This window comes from Eucyclogobius newberryi, unplaced genomic scaffold (genome assembly GCF_026437365.1).
Source record: "Eucyclogobius newberryi isolate DKJ021-1_F unplaced genomic scaffold, fEucNew1.0.hap1 SCAF_9, whole genome shotgun sequence".
Lineage (NCBI taxonomy): Eukaryota > Metazoa > Chordata > Actinopteri > Gobiiformes > Gobiidae > Eucyclogobius > Eucyclogobius newberryi.
In genome coordinates this window covers 26,696,999-26,710,173 of record NW_027316532.1, presented here as the reverse complement: position 1 = coordinate 26,710,173, position 13,175 = coordinate 26,696,999, and the positions used below count along the sequence as shown (strand labels likewise).

The following is a 13,175-nucleotide window of genomic DNA, read 5'->3' as shown; positions in this document are numbered from 1 at the left end:
CAAGTGTTTACATAATGCATGTTTTTAAAAGCTGGGGTTCCAGTTATTTAAATCCATCCATCGTGTCCTAGCTCTAGCAAACCTTTGGCACATGGTAGTAGAGCGAAGCAATGCCGGTTTGGAAATAATGGATGTAGTTTATAAGAAAATGATAACAGAATGCATTCAAATTTGATTTCAGAGCATTCTACCAGCACTTTTCTGGTGGTTAATTTTACAGTTTGTTCGCTTTTTTGTGCAATACTGGACGGTTACAAGCACATTTCCTCACAATAGATGGCAAAAAATATCCACTCATCGATAATTAACTGCATTTTGGTCGATATTGCTCACCCGAGGCAGGAAAGCTGGTGTTAAACGAATGGAGAGTAATGAACACCTGCACGTGCATGACTGCTGAATTAATAACCCTCAATGTTCACGTACAGTTTCGTGTTCAAAGTCTCCCAAAGAGCTCACAGAGGACGGAGCGCAGTTGGTGTTCTTGCCATGACCGCAGGTGTGAATTCGCTTAGTAAGTCAGACAGATGGGGCAGCAGTTAAGGAGCGTGTATTTCAGAAGACAGACATAAGCTGCGCGCTGGCAGGCCCCAAAACTGTGACAAATTTGATCGCCGGCCTCATCGTTCCCCGTCCTATTCGGTGCTGACAGAACAGGGCTCAGCAGCGGGAGGCGGGCAGAGGGGGGGGGCGCGCGGCCACGACGGGGATGCAGCACTGCCAGAGTCAAAAACATTAGGTTTGGATGTCTCCTGGAGTTTCCACCACTTCGGTTCCTCTCCAGAGTGAAATGTTTAATTAAATTGCGCAAGTCGGCCTTGTACCGTTTATTCATCAAAGCATTGGACAGGCAAAAAGCAGAGTGCCTTGTTGTGGTCCCTTGATAGAGCCACAGTAAAAGTTATAGTTTAAATAAAATCCTGAATTTTATCAATACTCTAAACCTATAAGAAAGTATCGATAGTTTGGGATTTGAGAAAAAAACTGCATGAAGATTAGATTGTCAGTACAGTATAAAGAAAAATAAAATTTTAAGGACTTTGTAAACTCTGCTCGTCTCCATGGAGATTTGATGACTTTTGCCCAATACAGCTTTAACTTTTAACAAAATTTAAATGTCCATCTTGAATTCATTTGATTTCAAGTTAATTTAATACAAAGAGCGACTTGAAAAACATGTATTGATAATGTGAGCGGGCTTGCCTCTCCACAGATCTGACCTGTAACTTGGCCCGGCAGTGTCACCCGCTTGTCTCTATGGCGATACAAGTTTAATGCCACCGTGTGAAACATGGGGGACAAGTAGGGGGGGTGTAGCCTCCGTGAGAAAAGATAGTTTCTCAAAATGCTGCAGTGTTCACTACATTTGCACACATGGGACTGACTGGAGGGTTTGAAGTCAGTGCTGTCTGCGACTCCGAATATAGAGGGGACAAAACAGTAGTGGTCTTAAGAATGACTGACAAGCGGGTTCCCCTCACGACTGTGTGTGGGGCTGCAGTGTCACTTTGTGGGCTTGGATTAGCGGTGCACACTTGACTCCTCTTCTTTATCGGGCTGAGGCGAGTGCAGACGAGATGGTCCCCCGAGCACCGGGCACGGATGGAGGGACCGCTGCTGCTTAAATTACAAGCGGTCGCATGGGCAAAGTGGAAAAGGCAGAGAATGAGAAAAAGAGGGGAAAGGGACGCGCTGGCACCTCATAAATCTGGCATGCAGTCAAGTGGAGAGGCGGAGGAAGCCCCGACGCACACGTGTTCACCCCCAAACACGGGGAAAGCGGGAAAAGAGAAATGAAGTCGAATCTTAAGAGAAAAGGGACTTCCAGAGGACATTGTAGTAGTGCTCCCTTCCACATCCACACGTGCCCTGTCAATTTCATGCTTAGCGGCTCCGAGCCTTTTTGTGTCCGTGGAGGAGATGGGAAGTTTGTGGATATTGTCCGTAAAATGGTTTGGAAAGAAGACCGAGGACCGCTTCCCTCGTCTATTATTTCTAACGAGAAAAGAGCAGAAAGTGCAGGAAGTTCAAAAGATGATAAGGATTTGCATTACCTGTGTAGCCATCTTCCCGTAATCCACCCAGCGCAGCGTGGCGAAGTTTGTGGACTCAGCGCAGTTGAAGCCGTGGTTGAAGCCGGCGTGATAGCCATAGGGGAAAGTGACCATGAACTCTCCCTCGTTCTGAGTTATCTGTGAAAAGAGAAGTGCTTTGTTAGTTTGAAAAGGTCCATTTTAGTTTTAGCAGGTTTTTAAACCAAACAATCCTTAAAATGTTAAGTCAAAAAACAGCTTCAAAGTTTAATTACACTCCGGTAGTTACATACAGTAGTGGTTCCTGTCTGCACTGCCCTAAACTGAGATGGGGCAAAGGGGGTTTATGCAGCCAATATGAAAGAATTGATTGTCCATGTAACCTTCTGATCTAGACAGGCAGCACATCTATTAACATTAATATAAATATGACATGATAACAACATGTTTCTATCAGCTCTTGATGTTACCTGTGCATTGGCATTTATAAGAGTTTTACATTATCCCATTTCTATAAACAGCCGTCGTCAGAGCTCATCTTTTTAAACTCAAGAGGAACATGAAAATATCCTCGCTTCACTGGTTTGGTGTCGAGAGCTTTCTCCGAGCGTAGTGTTATTTTGAGAGCGTTAAAAAGGGAACGTAAAGCACATCCTGGTTCATGTGATGTCCCTAAACATGTTGCGGGGAAACCCACATGTGAAGCCTGAACCCAGTCTCAGTCCCAGAGAGGCAGAGACAGGGGAGAGGCTGAAAATGGACAGGTAAGCTTCCTCCTCTTAAGGCATGAGTCCACACTTCAAACAGGACTTAAATGTTATTATATTTTTACACATGAATGAAGTGCACTACTGTAGTATGACAGGAAACGTGTCGGCTGCGATAATTAAGTCCCGGGGGGTTAACTTTCACGTTTGATGGAAGGGCAACCTCTGCTGGTGGAAACGGAGACTTCACTCAACAGAATAATATAATTTACACATTACCATTGCAAAATATACAATTCCATAATACAAAAGCTATGGAAGAAACTCACCCTGTCAAAGGGGATACTATATTTTTTCAGGATGGACGGTGAGATCAGTGTCATCTTATGGCGAAGAAAGGCGTCGCAGCCTTGTGAGCTGCCTGGAAAGAAGCCTGCAACAAACAAGACATGGCTTCAGTTCAAATACAGCACGTCACATCGTGGTTTTAGGTAATAAATGCTTCGATAGTCTGAAAATTCATTACATTATGATTGTACTTATTGACGGTGTTTGAAATAAGCTTTGCCTTTAACAATGCTCCTGACCTTTCTAAAAACAGTTTGACTTGAGAGCGCATCGCCTTGTGGCATTTTGGATTTCAAAAAGATCCAACTTTCTCTGTGAAAACAAAAATCTACTTTTTCTATCAGAGTTGGAGAGACTCCAACGGCCTCTGCATAATCAAAAGCAAGAATTTCTACCCCCCCCCCCCCCATCACTCGTCACACACTCCTCTTATTGAGCGCGCCCGTAAGTGCCTCAAAGGGGGGTCCATCCGAGCCTCCGCCCAGTTAAACTTTAATGTGACTGACAGTATAATCGTAGCCATTTCATCCTTCATTTTCACCGGATTGTTTCAGCCTCTGTTCCAGGCTACAAAGCCAGAGAGGGAGACAGGGCGCTATTCTCTGATCGCCTGCCTGCTTGTTGGAGCTGATAAAGGTGAATAATGTGCCGACAGAGTCTTGGTATTAATCCCCATTAAAATACAGCAGACTCTCTGAGCTCTCCACAGGGTAATATTAACTTAAAGGCTTCATTCTGTCCTTTGAGTTTGGAAATTAAGTTCATGCCGTTACAGCCCCTTATACAGAACATTTGGTCCAGCCAAAAAGTGAGGACAAAATGGAAATTAATGTGCAGGTGAGTAACAATAGGAACAATAGTTGTGGTTATTCTCTATGCCCGTCTGCCATTTAATGGTTCTGAAGTTTCAGTGCGACTGGTGGAGCCCTGTTGGGCATTCTGCTGCACTCATAACTGTCTTTTAGGAGCTCATAAACAGTTCGCTGCTGGTGCTGACGATGGCTTTCATAGGTCAGCGGGTGCTTGTTAAGAAACGTTGGCATGGATTTGCTCCTACTGCCAGCTGCTTAGAGAAGAGGAAGGCTGCAAGGAGACGCACTGACTGAAAGCACCCAGCGTAACAAGGGCAACATCTACTGGATGTTTCAGCTGAAATATGATAAAGGCATATAAAAAGGGCAGTTTGGATGGTAACAATTATTACTACTATCCAATTTAAAACAACTTAATCCCTGATTATTAAATGCACCTTATGGACAACTGTAGACTAAAGCCACAGAGTCTGGGAGTCTTTCCTCCAGTTTAACCCAAACAATCATAACTTCTCCAGCTAAGCAGCACTGAGGGATGAGTCAATGCAAAATGAGGAATTTCCTCACAAGGAATTTAAAAAGACAAGAACAGTCATTTACAACCTGGAGGTTGACTCAAACATTCTCAGGGTTTAAAAAAAGTCCAACCTGGATTGTGTAATCATTATTTAATATATATTACTGTTAAAAATCTGCTTCTCATGAAGGAGAAGGATATGAGTGTGATCAACAAAGAAAAATTACAAATAGGGGGTCTCTGGGAGAAAAGGTTTGGAGACAACTGGACTAGACTAACTTGACTTTACATTTAAATCTTCCAGAAGCATAATACTGATTGTCTTCTACTTAAATAGGACTTACAGTGAACTACCAATGAAATGCCAGTGGCATTTCTTGTGTCACATATTGTGCCTGACATTTGCCAAGCGCTCAGGTACAACAGGACGAGTGTGTGCGACAGAGGCTCTGCGCTGGTGATTATTGATTTGTTTTTCGACTCTCCACAACAACAAGAACAAATGGTGTGTCTAGTGAATGTGGTTTGGTCGGGGCAAACTCTCCAACATCATTTCAGCTGCTTCCATCTTGCTCTGAGCCATGTGCAATACACAGGATAATCCTCATTGATCAGGATGTGAGAAGTGCGAGCAGGAAAACACGGTGATGAAAAGGAGACACTTCATGTAAAAGCCAGGACAAATGCGGTTGAGAGAAGCGTGTCCAGTCCACTAGAACACGTTTATCTATGAGACATCAAGAGCAGTTCTGAAAAGACAATTGGTTTGGTTTGATTTGTTTGTTTCCTTCTACTGGGTGTTGCTTTTTTCTGTTATTAAGGGGTAAACAAAGATTATTTATGGTAAAGGAGAAATGTTTAAGTTGAATGTTTTAATCTTTAAAAAAGCCATATAATAGTAGTAGGTTGAAGCGTGTTAAAAAATATTTACCGCAAAGGTCAAAGCTAGTGGGGAAATGTCTGCTCCCTTTAGAAAAGCAGGCAGATACGTCTGTGTGTGTCAGAATAAAATATATCAAATTCAAACCCTAAATCTTTTCCATAGAACGTACAAAAAAAGCTGAATCTTCACCACTAAAAGCAGCACAACTAAAAGAGACAGACATTGGGACATGTTCTCACCTTGAGCCAGTCTCTCGAGCCTCTTGCCGTGTTCAGGGGGAATAGAGTACCTGGAAAATCAAACAAGATATTTATTAAAACCAGGGACTTCAACTTCAGGGACTTTATTTTCATATAATATGCCCAAATAAACCACACAACAAATGACACTAGTTGTGGAATTTATTTCACTCATACCATTATCCTGTTCTGCATTTTACAAAAAGTGCAGTTTAAAATGTACGTGTCGTTGTGTTCAATCATATGCTAGTTATTAATATGTGGAACATTTAAAATGTTATTAAAATTGATACATGTTCCTGAAGTTAATTGAGGTATTTTGAGTTGTTTCACTGCCCTTCTGTCTCTTTCCATGAGACATTTAATTAAGGACGTGGATCATAAGTTAAATAATTACAAGAGAATGGTATGAATCTGTACTTTGAGGTGGTAACATGGATGCTCAGAGCAAAAGGTGTGTGTGTGTGTGTGTGTGTGTGTGTGTGTGTGTGTGTGTGTGTAGTCCTCACAAACAGACAGTAAAACATGTGCTGCTGAGACACAAGTTGCTATAGCGCTGGCTCACGGTGCAACACTGCCCCCTGGGGTTAGACTGTTAGATCGACACATCTACAAAAGCGTCAGCATACAGAAGCGGACCATTAAAACTGACATCGGTTGATGTACTAAAAAGTATAAATTTGGACATTTATACACCAAATATTTAAACCCTGAGAGTCATAAACTTCGGACCATTACCATTTGGTGCAATTGTGAACTAAATGATAAAAACAAAACAAAAAGGTTGTTCACAATTGTGTGCACTGCAACTTTAATTTGAACCCTTTGATAATGTTGGTGAAAGTGTCATTTGAAATCACAACGACCACACTCTTCAACTAGATCTGTCTGAATAAGTAAGGCATTTGTTTTGTCGGCGTGTACTGCCTGATTTGAGCGCACGGCTCTTCAAACCAAACAAATCAGCAGATCAGCGCGTCTCCTCCCGTTCCATGTCCTGAGGCCACAGTTGCCATGGCAGCAACATGTCTAAGGGTGGCAGCGCGAGAAAACCACAAATAAAACAACATGCAGCAAATGAACGCTTGGACTTTTCCATGCAACAGAACACGAGTATGATTTCTCCACAGTGGGAGGCGGTGCGGGAAATCGTGACGGAGGATTTCTCTTCTTGCATCATGAACAGTCCCAAATATAGATTTTTGTGAAAGGTGGACAATGGTTCTGGTAAAGTTAGACTCTTTTCTAAATTGATTCCTCCTTTTTTCTTTCTCCATTTTGCGCCTGTGAGGAGTGGTTTATCAGCTCCAGGAGATTTTAGTTCTATTTGACCGGAATGAAGCTAAATACAGATTAAAGAAATGCTTGTATTATGTACAGTGATCGTGACTTACTTAATACATTTGATTTGTTTAAAGGATTGTTTAAAAAAAGGAGTGATTTGTTTGAATTACGCAAAGTAACAGGCATTGACTTTCAACCGCATAAAGATAGTTTCCCCTTCTCATTTAACCACTCCAGTTGTGTTTATCAAGTGTTCACCGCTCCCCGCGTCACACCCAATGCCATTTACTTACTACACTCTGCCATTGTATTCTCTTTGAACGGCCTTTTGACGCAAGCACGATTCTGCAGCATCGAGTGGCCATTTTGACAATAACTGAAGAAGAAAAGAAACCTGCTGCTGACGCAATTGGACCGTTTTGTCATCAAGTCGTTTAAGACCAACACTGGGATTTGAAATGTCCAAAACACAATGAGCCGCGGGTGTCATAGATTAGAGCTATGCATCCGACAAAAGCACAGTAGGTCTTCTTTAATTGTCACGATGGGCCAAACAAAGCCTGTCCAAATAATACACAAAAGCATTTCCGTATGTCCTTAGGGAGAAACTTGTTAAATGCAACAGAGGGAAAAAAGAGGAACACGTTGTGGACCTCCAGAAAGTAAGGGAAAATCATAAGAGGTGCACTTTCGGTGAAGAGGCACTTTCTTTTGATTTTAAAATGCCTCTTGTTTATTAATTACAGCACGTCTCGGTGAGCCCCAACGCATTTCAGCTTTTTGCACAAATGAGATAGATCACCGGTAGTTGAAAAGAGGATGTTGACGACAGGTAGATTCATTATTTCTCTTCTCTGCCAGATGCAGCCTGTATCCACTTAAGAAAGTCTCCCTCACTGTCTGTTTCGCCAGCCCTCCTCCCCCTTTTCCCTCCCTCCTTCCATCTCCTCCCTCGCTCACAGGCTCCGAGCACAACTTTCATCTGACAGCACGTCGACTGGTGCGCGCTGGGTGAAAAGCGTGATTGAAACAAAAGACAGAAAAAGGAAAAAAAAAGGAGGAGGAATGGAGGCAGAGTGGAGGTGACCGACGGAGAAGTTTGACACGCAGCGGTTTGGGAGGCCAGGGGATCGGTCGGGAGAGGGTTTTTTGACTTTGAATTGGGCACGCGGAGTCAATTTCACAAATGGTTGCATCGTGAGAGAGGAGTGTGTTTTAAGGAGCATGCTCTGTTTAGCAGCCAGTAATTACCCCGCCGTACACAATTGGAAAACGTGAAAGTGATTCCATTCCACACAAAAAAATGGAAGCCGGAAGAAGCTTGGTGAGCACTGTGAGTGAGAGACGGTGTGACGATAGTGAGAGGAATTACAGAAGAAATTGGCAAGGAAACAGTGAGCGGTCCAAAAAATTCAATGACATTCAATTAATCTTGTCCACAGCATCAATGAGATTTGGAAAAGAGGCATAAATATGAGGAAATAAATGAGATAAAGGGAGGAGGGCTGGCGAAACAGACAGTGAGGGAGACTTTAGTGGATACAGGCTGCAACTGCCAGAGAAGAGAAATAATGAATCTACCGGTCGTCAAGATATATATCATTTTAATTTGAGCAATTTAGTGAGGCTCTGATAACGTGGGTTAGAAGTTTGAACTCTGATTTGTGATTCGTGAGATCTTCCACAGCAAATTGATTGGTTCGTCCACAAACATGCCCGAGTTGGGCTCTGCTCTGGAGATGCCACCGCACCTTTCAAATATAATATAGGAGTTTAGACTTACCAGGACTTTGGTTGTCCAAAGTGCAGATAGTTGATGCTGTAGAGATCCATGTCCTCAGTATGCCAGGCAAAGGTTGTTTTCCACATTCCAAAATACAGGTATGGTGTGTTGACCCCTTCAATGACAATGCCACACTCCTGCTCCACCATGTCAAGAAGAGTGTTAAGACGACCGATGTTCCACTCATGGATATCCTAGAATGAAAAAGAATCTGGTTTAAACACCGACCGAGCAGAAACAATCAGTAATACACATGTCATCTGCACTATCAGCATTTACATAATCAAAAGGAAATTATTTTTAAAATCGTCTGCATTATGTTCCAAGTACCAGAAGATGGTGCTGTTGTCATACAATAAAGATATTGTACATCCCCGAGTTCACCCTGAGAGTTTAGGAAATACTTGGAGACTAAAGTGTCAGAAGATGCTTTTTTTTAAATTCTATGATTTTTTTTTACAACATCTATGAATAACTGTGTCCTTCTTGAATAATAATAATAATAATAATAATAATAATAATAATAATAATAATAGTTTAAGATTAAAACACACAAACCTCATCATAAATGGAGCCACTGACATCAGCTCCATAGATCGGTGACACAAAAGTGAGGTTTTTCCAGTACTTCCTCTCAAGATCATCAAAGTCTTTGTGGCGAGGTGTGCAGTATCTGAAAACAATACAAAATATTTGTATCAATGACAGATAAGATAAGATAAGATGACCTTGTAACAAGTTACAAAGAGCCAAATAGGTTTGCAGTTACCGTTAAAGTCACAATGTACAATTGTAATGTGAAACAAAAACAAATGGACAAACTCACTTCTTACTATTGGCCAGTTTACGATATTCACTAACAGTCATGGACTTCTTCTGGATGTTGTATTGTGTAAACAGGCCCGATTGTCCAGTTACCACTTGAGTGATGGGAGCTGGAATAACCATGTCCTCAATTGTTTCATAATTTCTTCGAGGTTTCCATCCTTCAGGAGGAATTACCTAAGAAAATATTGAAAAAGACAATTTAACAAATTTGCCCAGTTTGCTTTTCAGTTCAGAAGAACACAATTTAACAGAAGACAGATTACAGTACACAACCTTAAATAACAGTGCCATGAAATGGTACCATGATCCGCACCATTTCAATGTTTGCAGCATATGTGGAGGTTTATTTTGTGTGTGCGAGTGCCTCCTACCTTTGCCAGACCAGCACGATGAGCGCCTTGACTTTCCATGTAAGCAATGTATTTGGAGAAGTCCTTGAATTCCTCCATAGTGGGTCTGAACGTCATGATCTTGCAGCTGGGGTTCTTGGTGCAGGCTGGAGGAACCAGAGGCACCTGTGAGCCAGGCAAAGGGCCAATGACAGGGGCCACATCCGGGCCTAAGGTAGGAGTAGCCTCTGGAGACGGGTCAGAGGCCTGAGGCTGGACCGGGGCAGGCTGCAGGTCACACTGTGGACGAGGCTCTGGTGCAGTGACCTGCTCTGAAGGCTCAGTAGATGGGTTTGATGGTGGACCATGAGTTATCGCTTCTTCTGGAGAAGGACTAGGATTGGGAGCAGGAGGTGGGGCAGGGGTGGGGCCCTGTTCTATGGGCGCCTCAGTCGCCATAAGGATACTTCAAAGACCTGCAGGTAAATCTGAAAGACAAATCAAGTCATGAAAAGGCATTTTCAAACTGGAAACAACCTTTCTAATTTTTCATTCACATTCTTCTACAAACTTCACTGATCAAGTAGGGACATTACATATTACATTACTATAGACGGTATGCCACCTGCTTTTGCCTATGGAGATTTGAGACGTTATTGCTTTGCCTGGAATACTCCCAGAATGGCATTAATCTCTTCTTCTTTGGTGTTTTATGGCGGCTGGGATCAAAGCGTTACATTACCGCCGGCCTTTATTCTTTGGCCTTTATTCTTTGGCCTTTATTCTTTGGCCTTTTTTCTTTGGCCTTTTTTCTTCGACCTTTATTCTTCGGCCTTTATTCTTCGGCCTTTATTCTTCGGCCTTTATTCTTCGGCCTTTATTCTTCGGCCTTTATTCTTCGGCCTTTATTCTTCGGCCTTTATTCTTCGGCCTTTATTCTTCGGCCTTTATTCTTCGGCCTTTATTCTTCAGATCAAAGCCCACGAGTTCAAAGCACATGAGTTCCAGTGTACACAGTAAAGCCCATTTTATTTTTATTTCAATCCTACAGCAGATTTTCAATTGTTTTTCTTTTTGATGTCATATAGGTTGTTTTGTCATTGTTCATCGTTTTATGTTGCACCGCATCACTGAAGCAAGTTCCTATGTTTGTGAATTCTGTTCATTGACAATGGCAATAAACCTTTTCTGATTCTGAGCGGTTGTTCATGGTCAGAGGCCGATAGGGATTTGTTAAAGCCTCAATTCAGATGAAATTTGTTTATTAAAAACTACAAAGAGGTGCAGTAAAGAAAAGGTTTGTAGGAGTGGTTAAGGCAGCAGCACATTAGCCGGGGTCCTCCTTTCTCTCATCCCATCTAAATGTCAAACAAAAACTGTCCTGTCTAATAAAGCCTTGGGAAAGAAAAAGCAACAGCTGCCATCTCAAACTGACTCAAATGTGCAGTGGAGACAATGTGAGCACAACAAAAACAAATCAGTCTAAAGCCCATCCTCCTCCTTAGAGCACACTTCAGACTTTAACAGGAATTAATTGGTTGAAATGTTTTGTTAAATGGCACAGTATTGATAAGAATCCATTTTATTAGGCCAGTTTGCATTTCATGACCATTACTACATCACATTTGATTATAATAAGATGTTGGTCACCTCATTACGTTAATAGGGAAAATGTCTCACAGTGATTGTACCAGACTTCAGTGACGTAGTTAATTGTATTCAATGTATATTTCAATATTCCAGGTAAAAATCAAGTCGAGTCTATTTTAGCGCCTATTTTTTAATCTTAATCCATTCATCATATTAATCTAGTTAGCACACAAATAAAGCATCCCTCCTCTTATTGTCATTGAGATAATGATTAAACAATACAGAAAAATGTGTTTTTTCAATACACCTGCCTCTACTCAAGTCCGTGACAACTGCCAGTGGGGGTGAATCATAGAGCACAATATTTCTTAATCCCTTTCAGTTTGAATTCAATCAAATTTACTTGATTGAACAAGACTTAAGTTTCGATATCTTCTCCTATTACATTAAGATCAAATACATTGTTGTTTAAAGGAAGTAGGTCAACTGAGGTCAACTACTAGTGCCACACCTTTAAGAGTCCCGACACAAGTTCACAATTATGCTACTGTTTGTGACATTGTTTCGATGAGCCTCCACACCTTTAATAAGACTTGTAACATTAAGATTAGGCTGGTAAAACATCAAAATGCTTCAATTGTCCAATTTCACAGTAAAGTACTACTTTTTGTCGTTTGGACCAACTTAGCAGGAAGTCGGAGAGCCAACAAAAAAAATCTCTAAAAAGGCCGCATTTGGCCCCCGGGCCGTAGTTTGGACATAGACATAGACTTGAAGCCTCAGTACATTACTTTGTATCCAATAATTTGACTAAAATTAAAGCTCGTTGGTGATTTGTTTAGTTTAGTTTTTCTTTCTTTATGGATATTTTTTCATGCACTGAAAAATAAAAACTGATTAAACAAACAGTGTAGCATAAATCTGTTCCGAAGTATGTTTTCACTTTCAATTTCAATGGACAGTTGACATGCCACTTCCTGAACGTTACATACTACAACGTGATTTGCATATATCAACATGGTCAATATTAAAAGTAAATATAGACAGGGGTCAGCATCAACCAATTAAATTATGTTATTCTGATGGACAAGCAATAACTTAACTTTGACCAAAGTGTTCAGAACAGGTTATATTGGCTGCAGACTGGGGCAAATCCACACAATCCCAGCTGAACCACCACAACAAAGGCCTCGAGACCATTTAACCAACTTTGCCTTTTAGTAAACTTAAACACGGCGTCACCAAACAACAACTAAAACGTCGTATGTTGAATAACACGTGGAAATGAACAGTGAATGTGCACGTTTAACTGTAGCAGGATAAACGTTCATGTGTGCTCAGTGCAGCAGCTGCTAACGGTGACGGCGAGTACGGTCAAAGCAACATTGAAGCTAACATTAATTACAGGTAAAAGGACAACGATTAAACGAACGCAGCTATCAAAGAGCGACAAAATAATACGACTAAACCCGATGTATTGAACGCGATGCGTGTTTAGTTGACGTTTCTGGCCAGGAATAGTAACATGGCCGTGTATATTTATGTCACACAGCTGCTTAGCTCGCCGTTGCTACCAGAGATCTGCATCCGAAAAAACAACGCCGCGACGACTAAGCACCGCACAGCTATAAAACACACAGGATTTGACTGTATAAGACACTTTCTCTCAAAACTTACCTCCTGCAACAAAAAATGCCACACTCCTGTTCAGATCCGTCGATTTCGTTTCGTTCTTAATATTCCTTGGATCAATTTTCCTCTAGCATTAGCCACAGCTGAGGCTAACTAGTATTTTTTTGGTAGTCACGCCCCCTCAAGAAGC

General features: G+C 41.6%; 1 protein-coding gene across 1 annotated transcript in view; it reads right to left on the bottom strand.

Moving 5' to 3' along the window:
• The window catches only part of kdm4b (lysine (K)-specific demethylase 4B), a 37,163-nt gene extending 24,008 nt beyond the window's left edge, over nt 1-13,155 (bottom strand). The window contains exons 1-8 of the mRNA XM_072437847.1: nt 13,031-13,155; nt 9,806-10,251; nt 9,433-9,608; nt 9,165-9,279; nt 8,607-8,800; nt 5,540-5,589; nt 3,070-3,173; nt 2,055-2,192 (exon numbers count right to left, since the gene is read on the bottom strand). Of these exons, the coding sequence (XP_072293948.1) occupies nt 2,055-2,192; nt 3,070-3,173; nt 5,540-5,589; nt 8,607-8,800; nt 9,165-9,279; nt 9,433-9,608; nt 9,806-10,222 (1,194 nt within the window). The 5' untranslated portion in view covers nt 10,223-10,251; nt 13,031-13,155. The remainder of the gene's footprint in view (nt 1-2,054; nt 2,193-3,069; nt 3,174-5,539; nt 5,590-8,606; nt 8,801-9,164; nt 9,280-9,432; nt 9,609-9,805; nt 10,252-13,030) is intronic.
• Between the last annotated feature and the right edge of the window lie 20 nt (nt 13,156-13,175).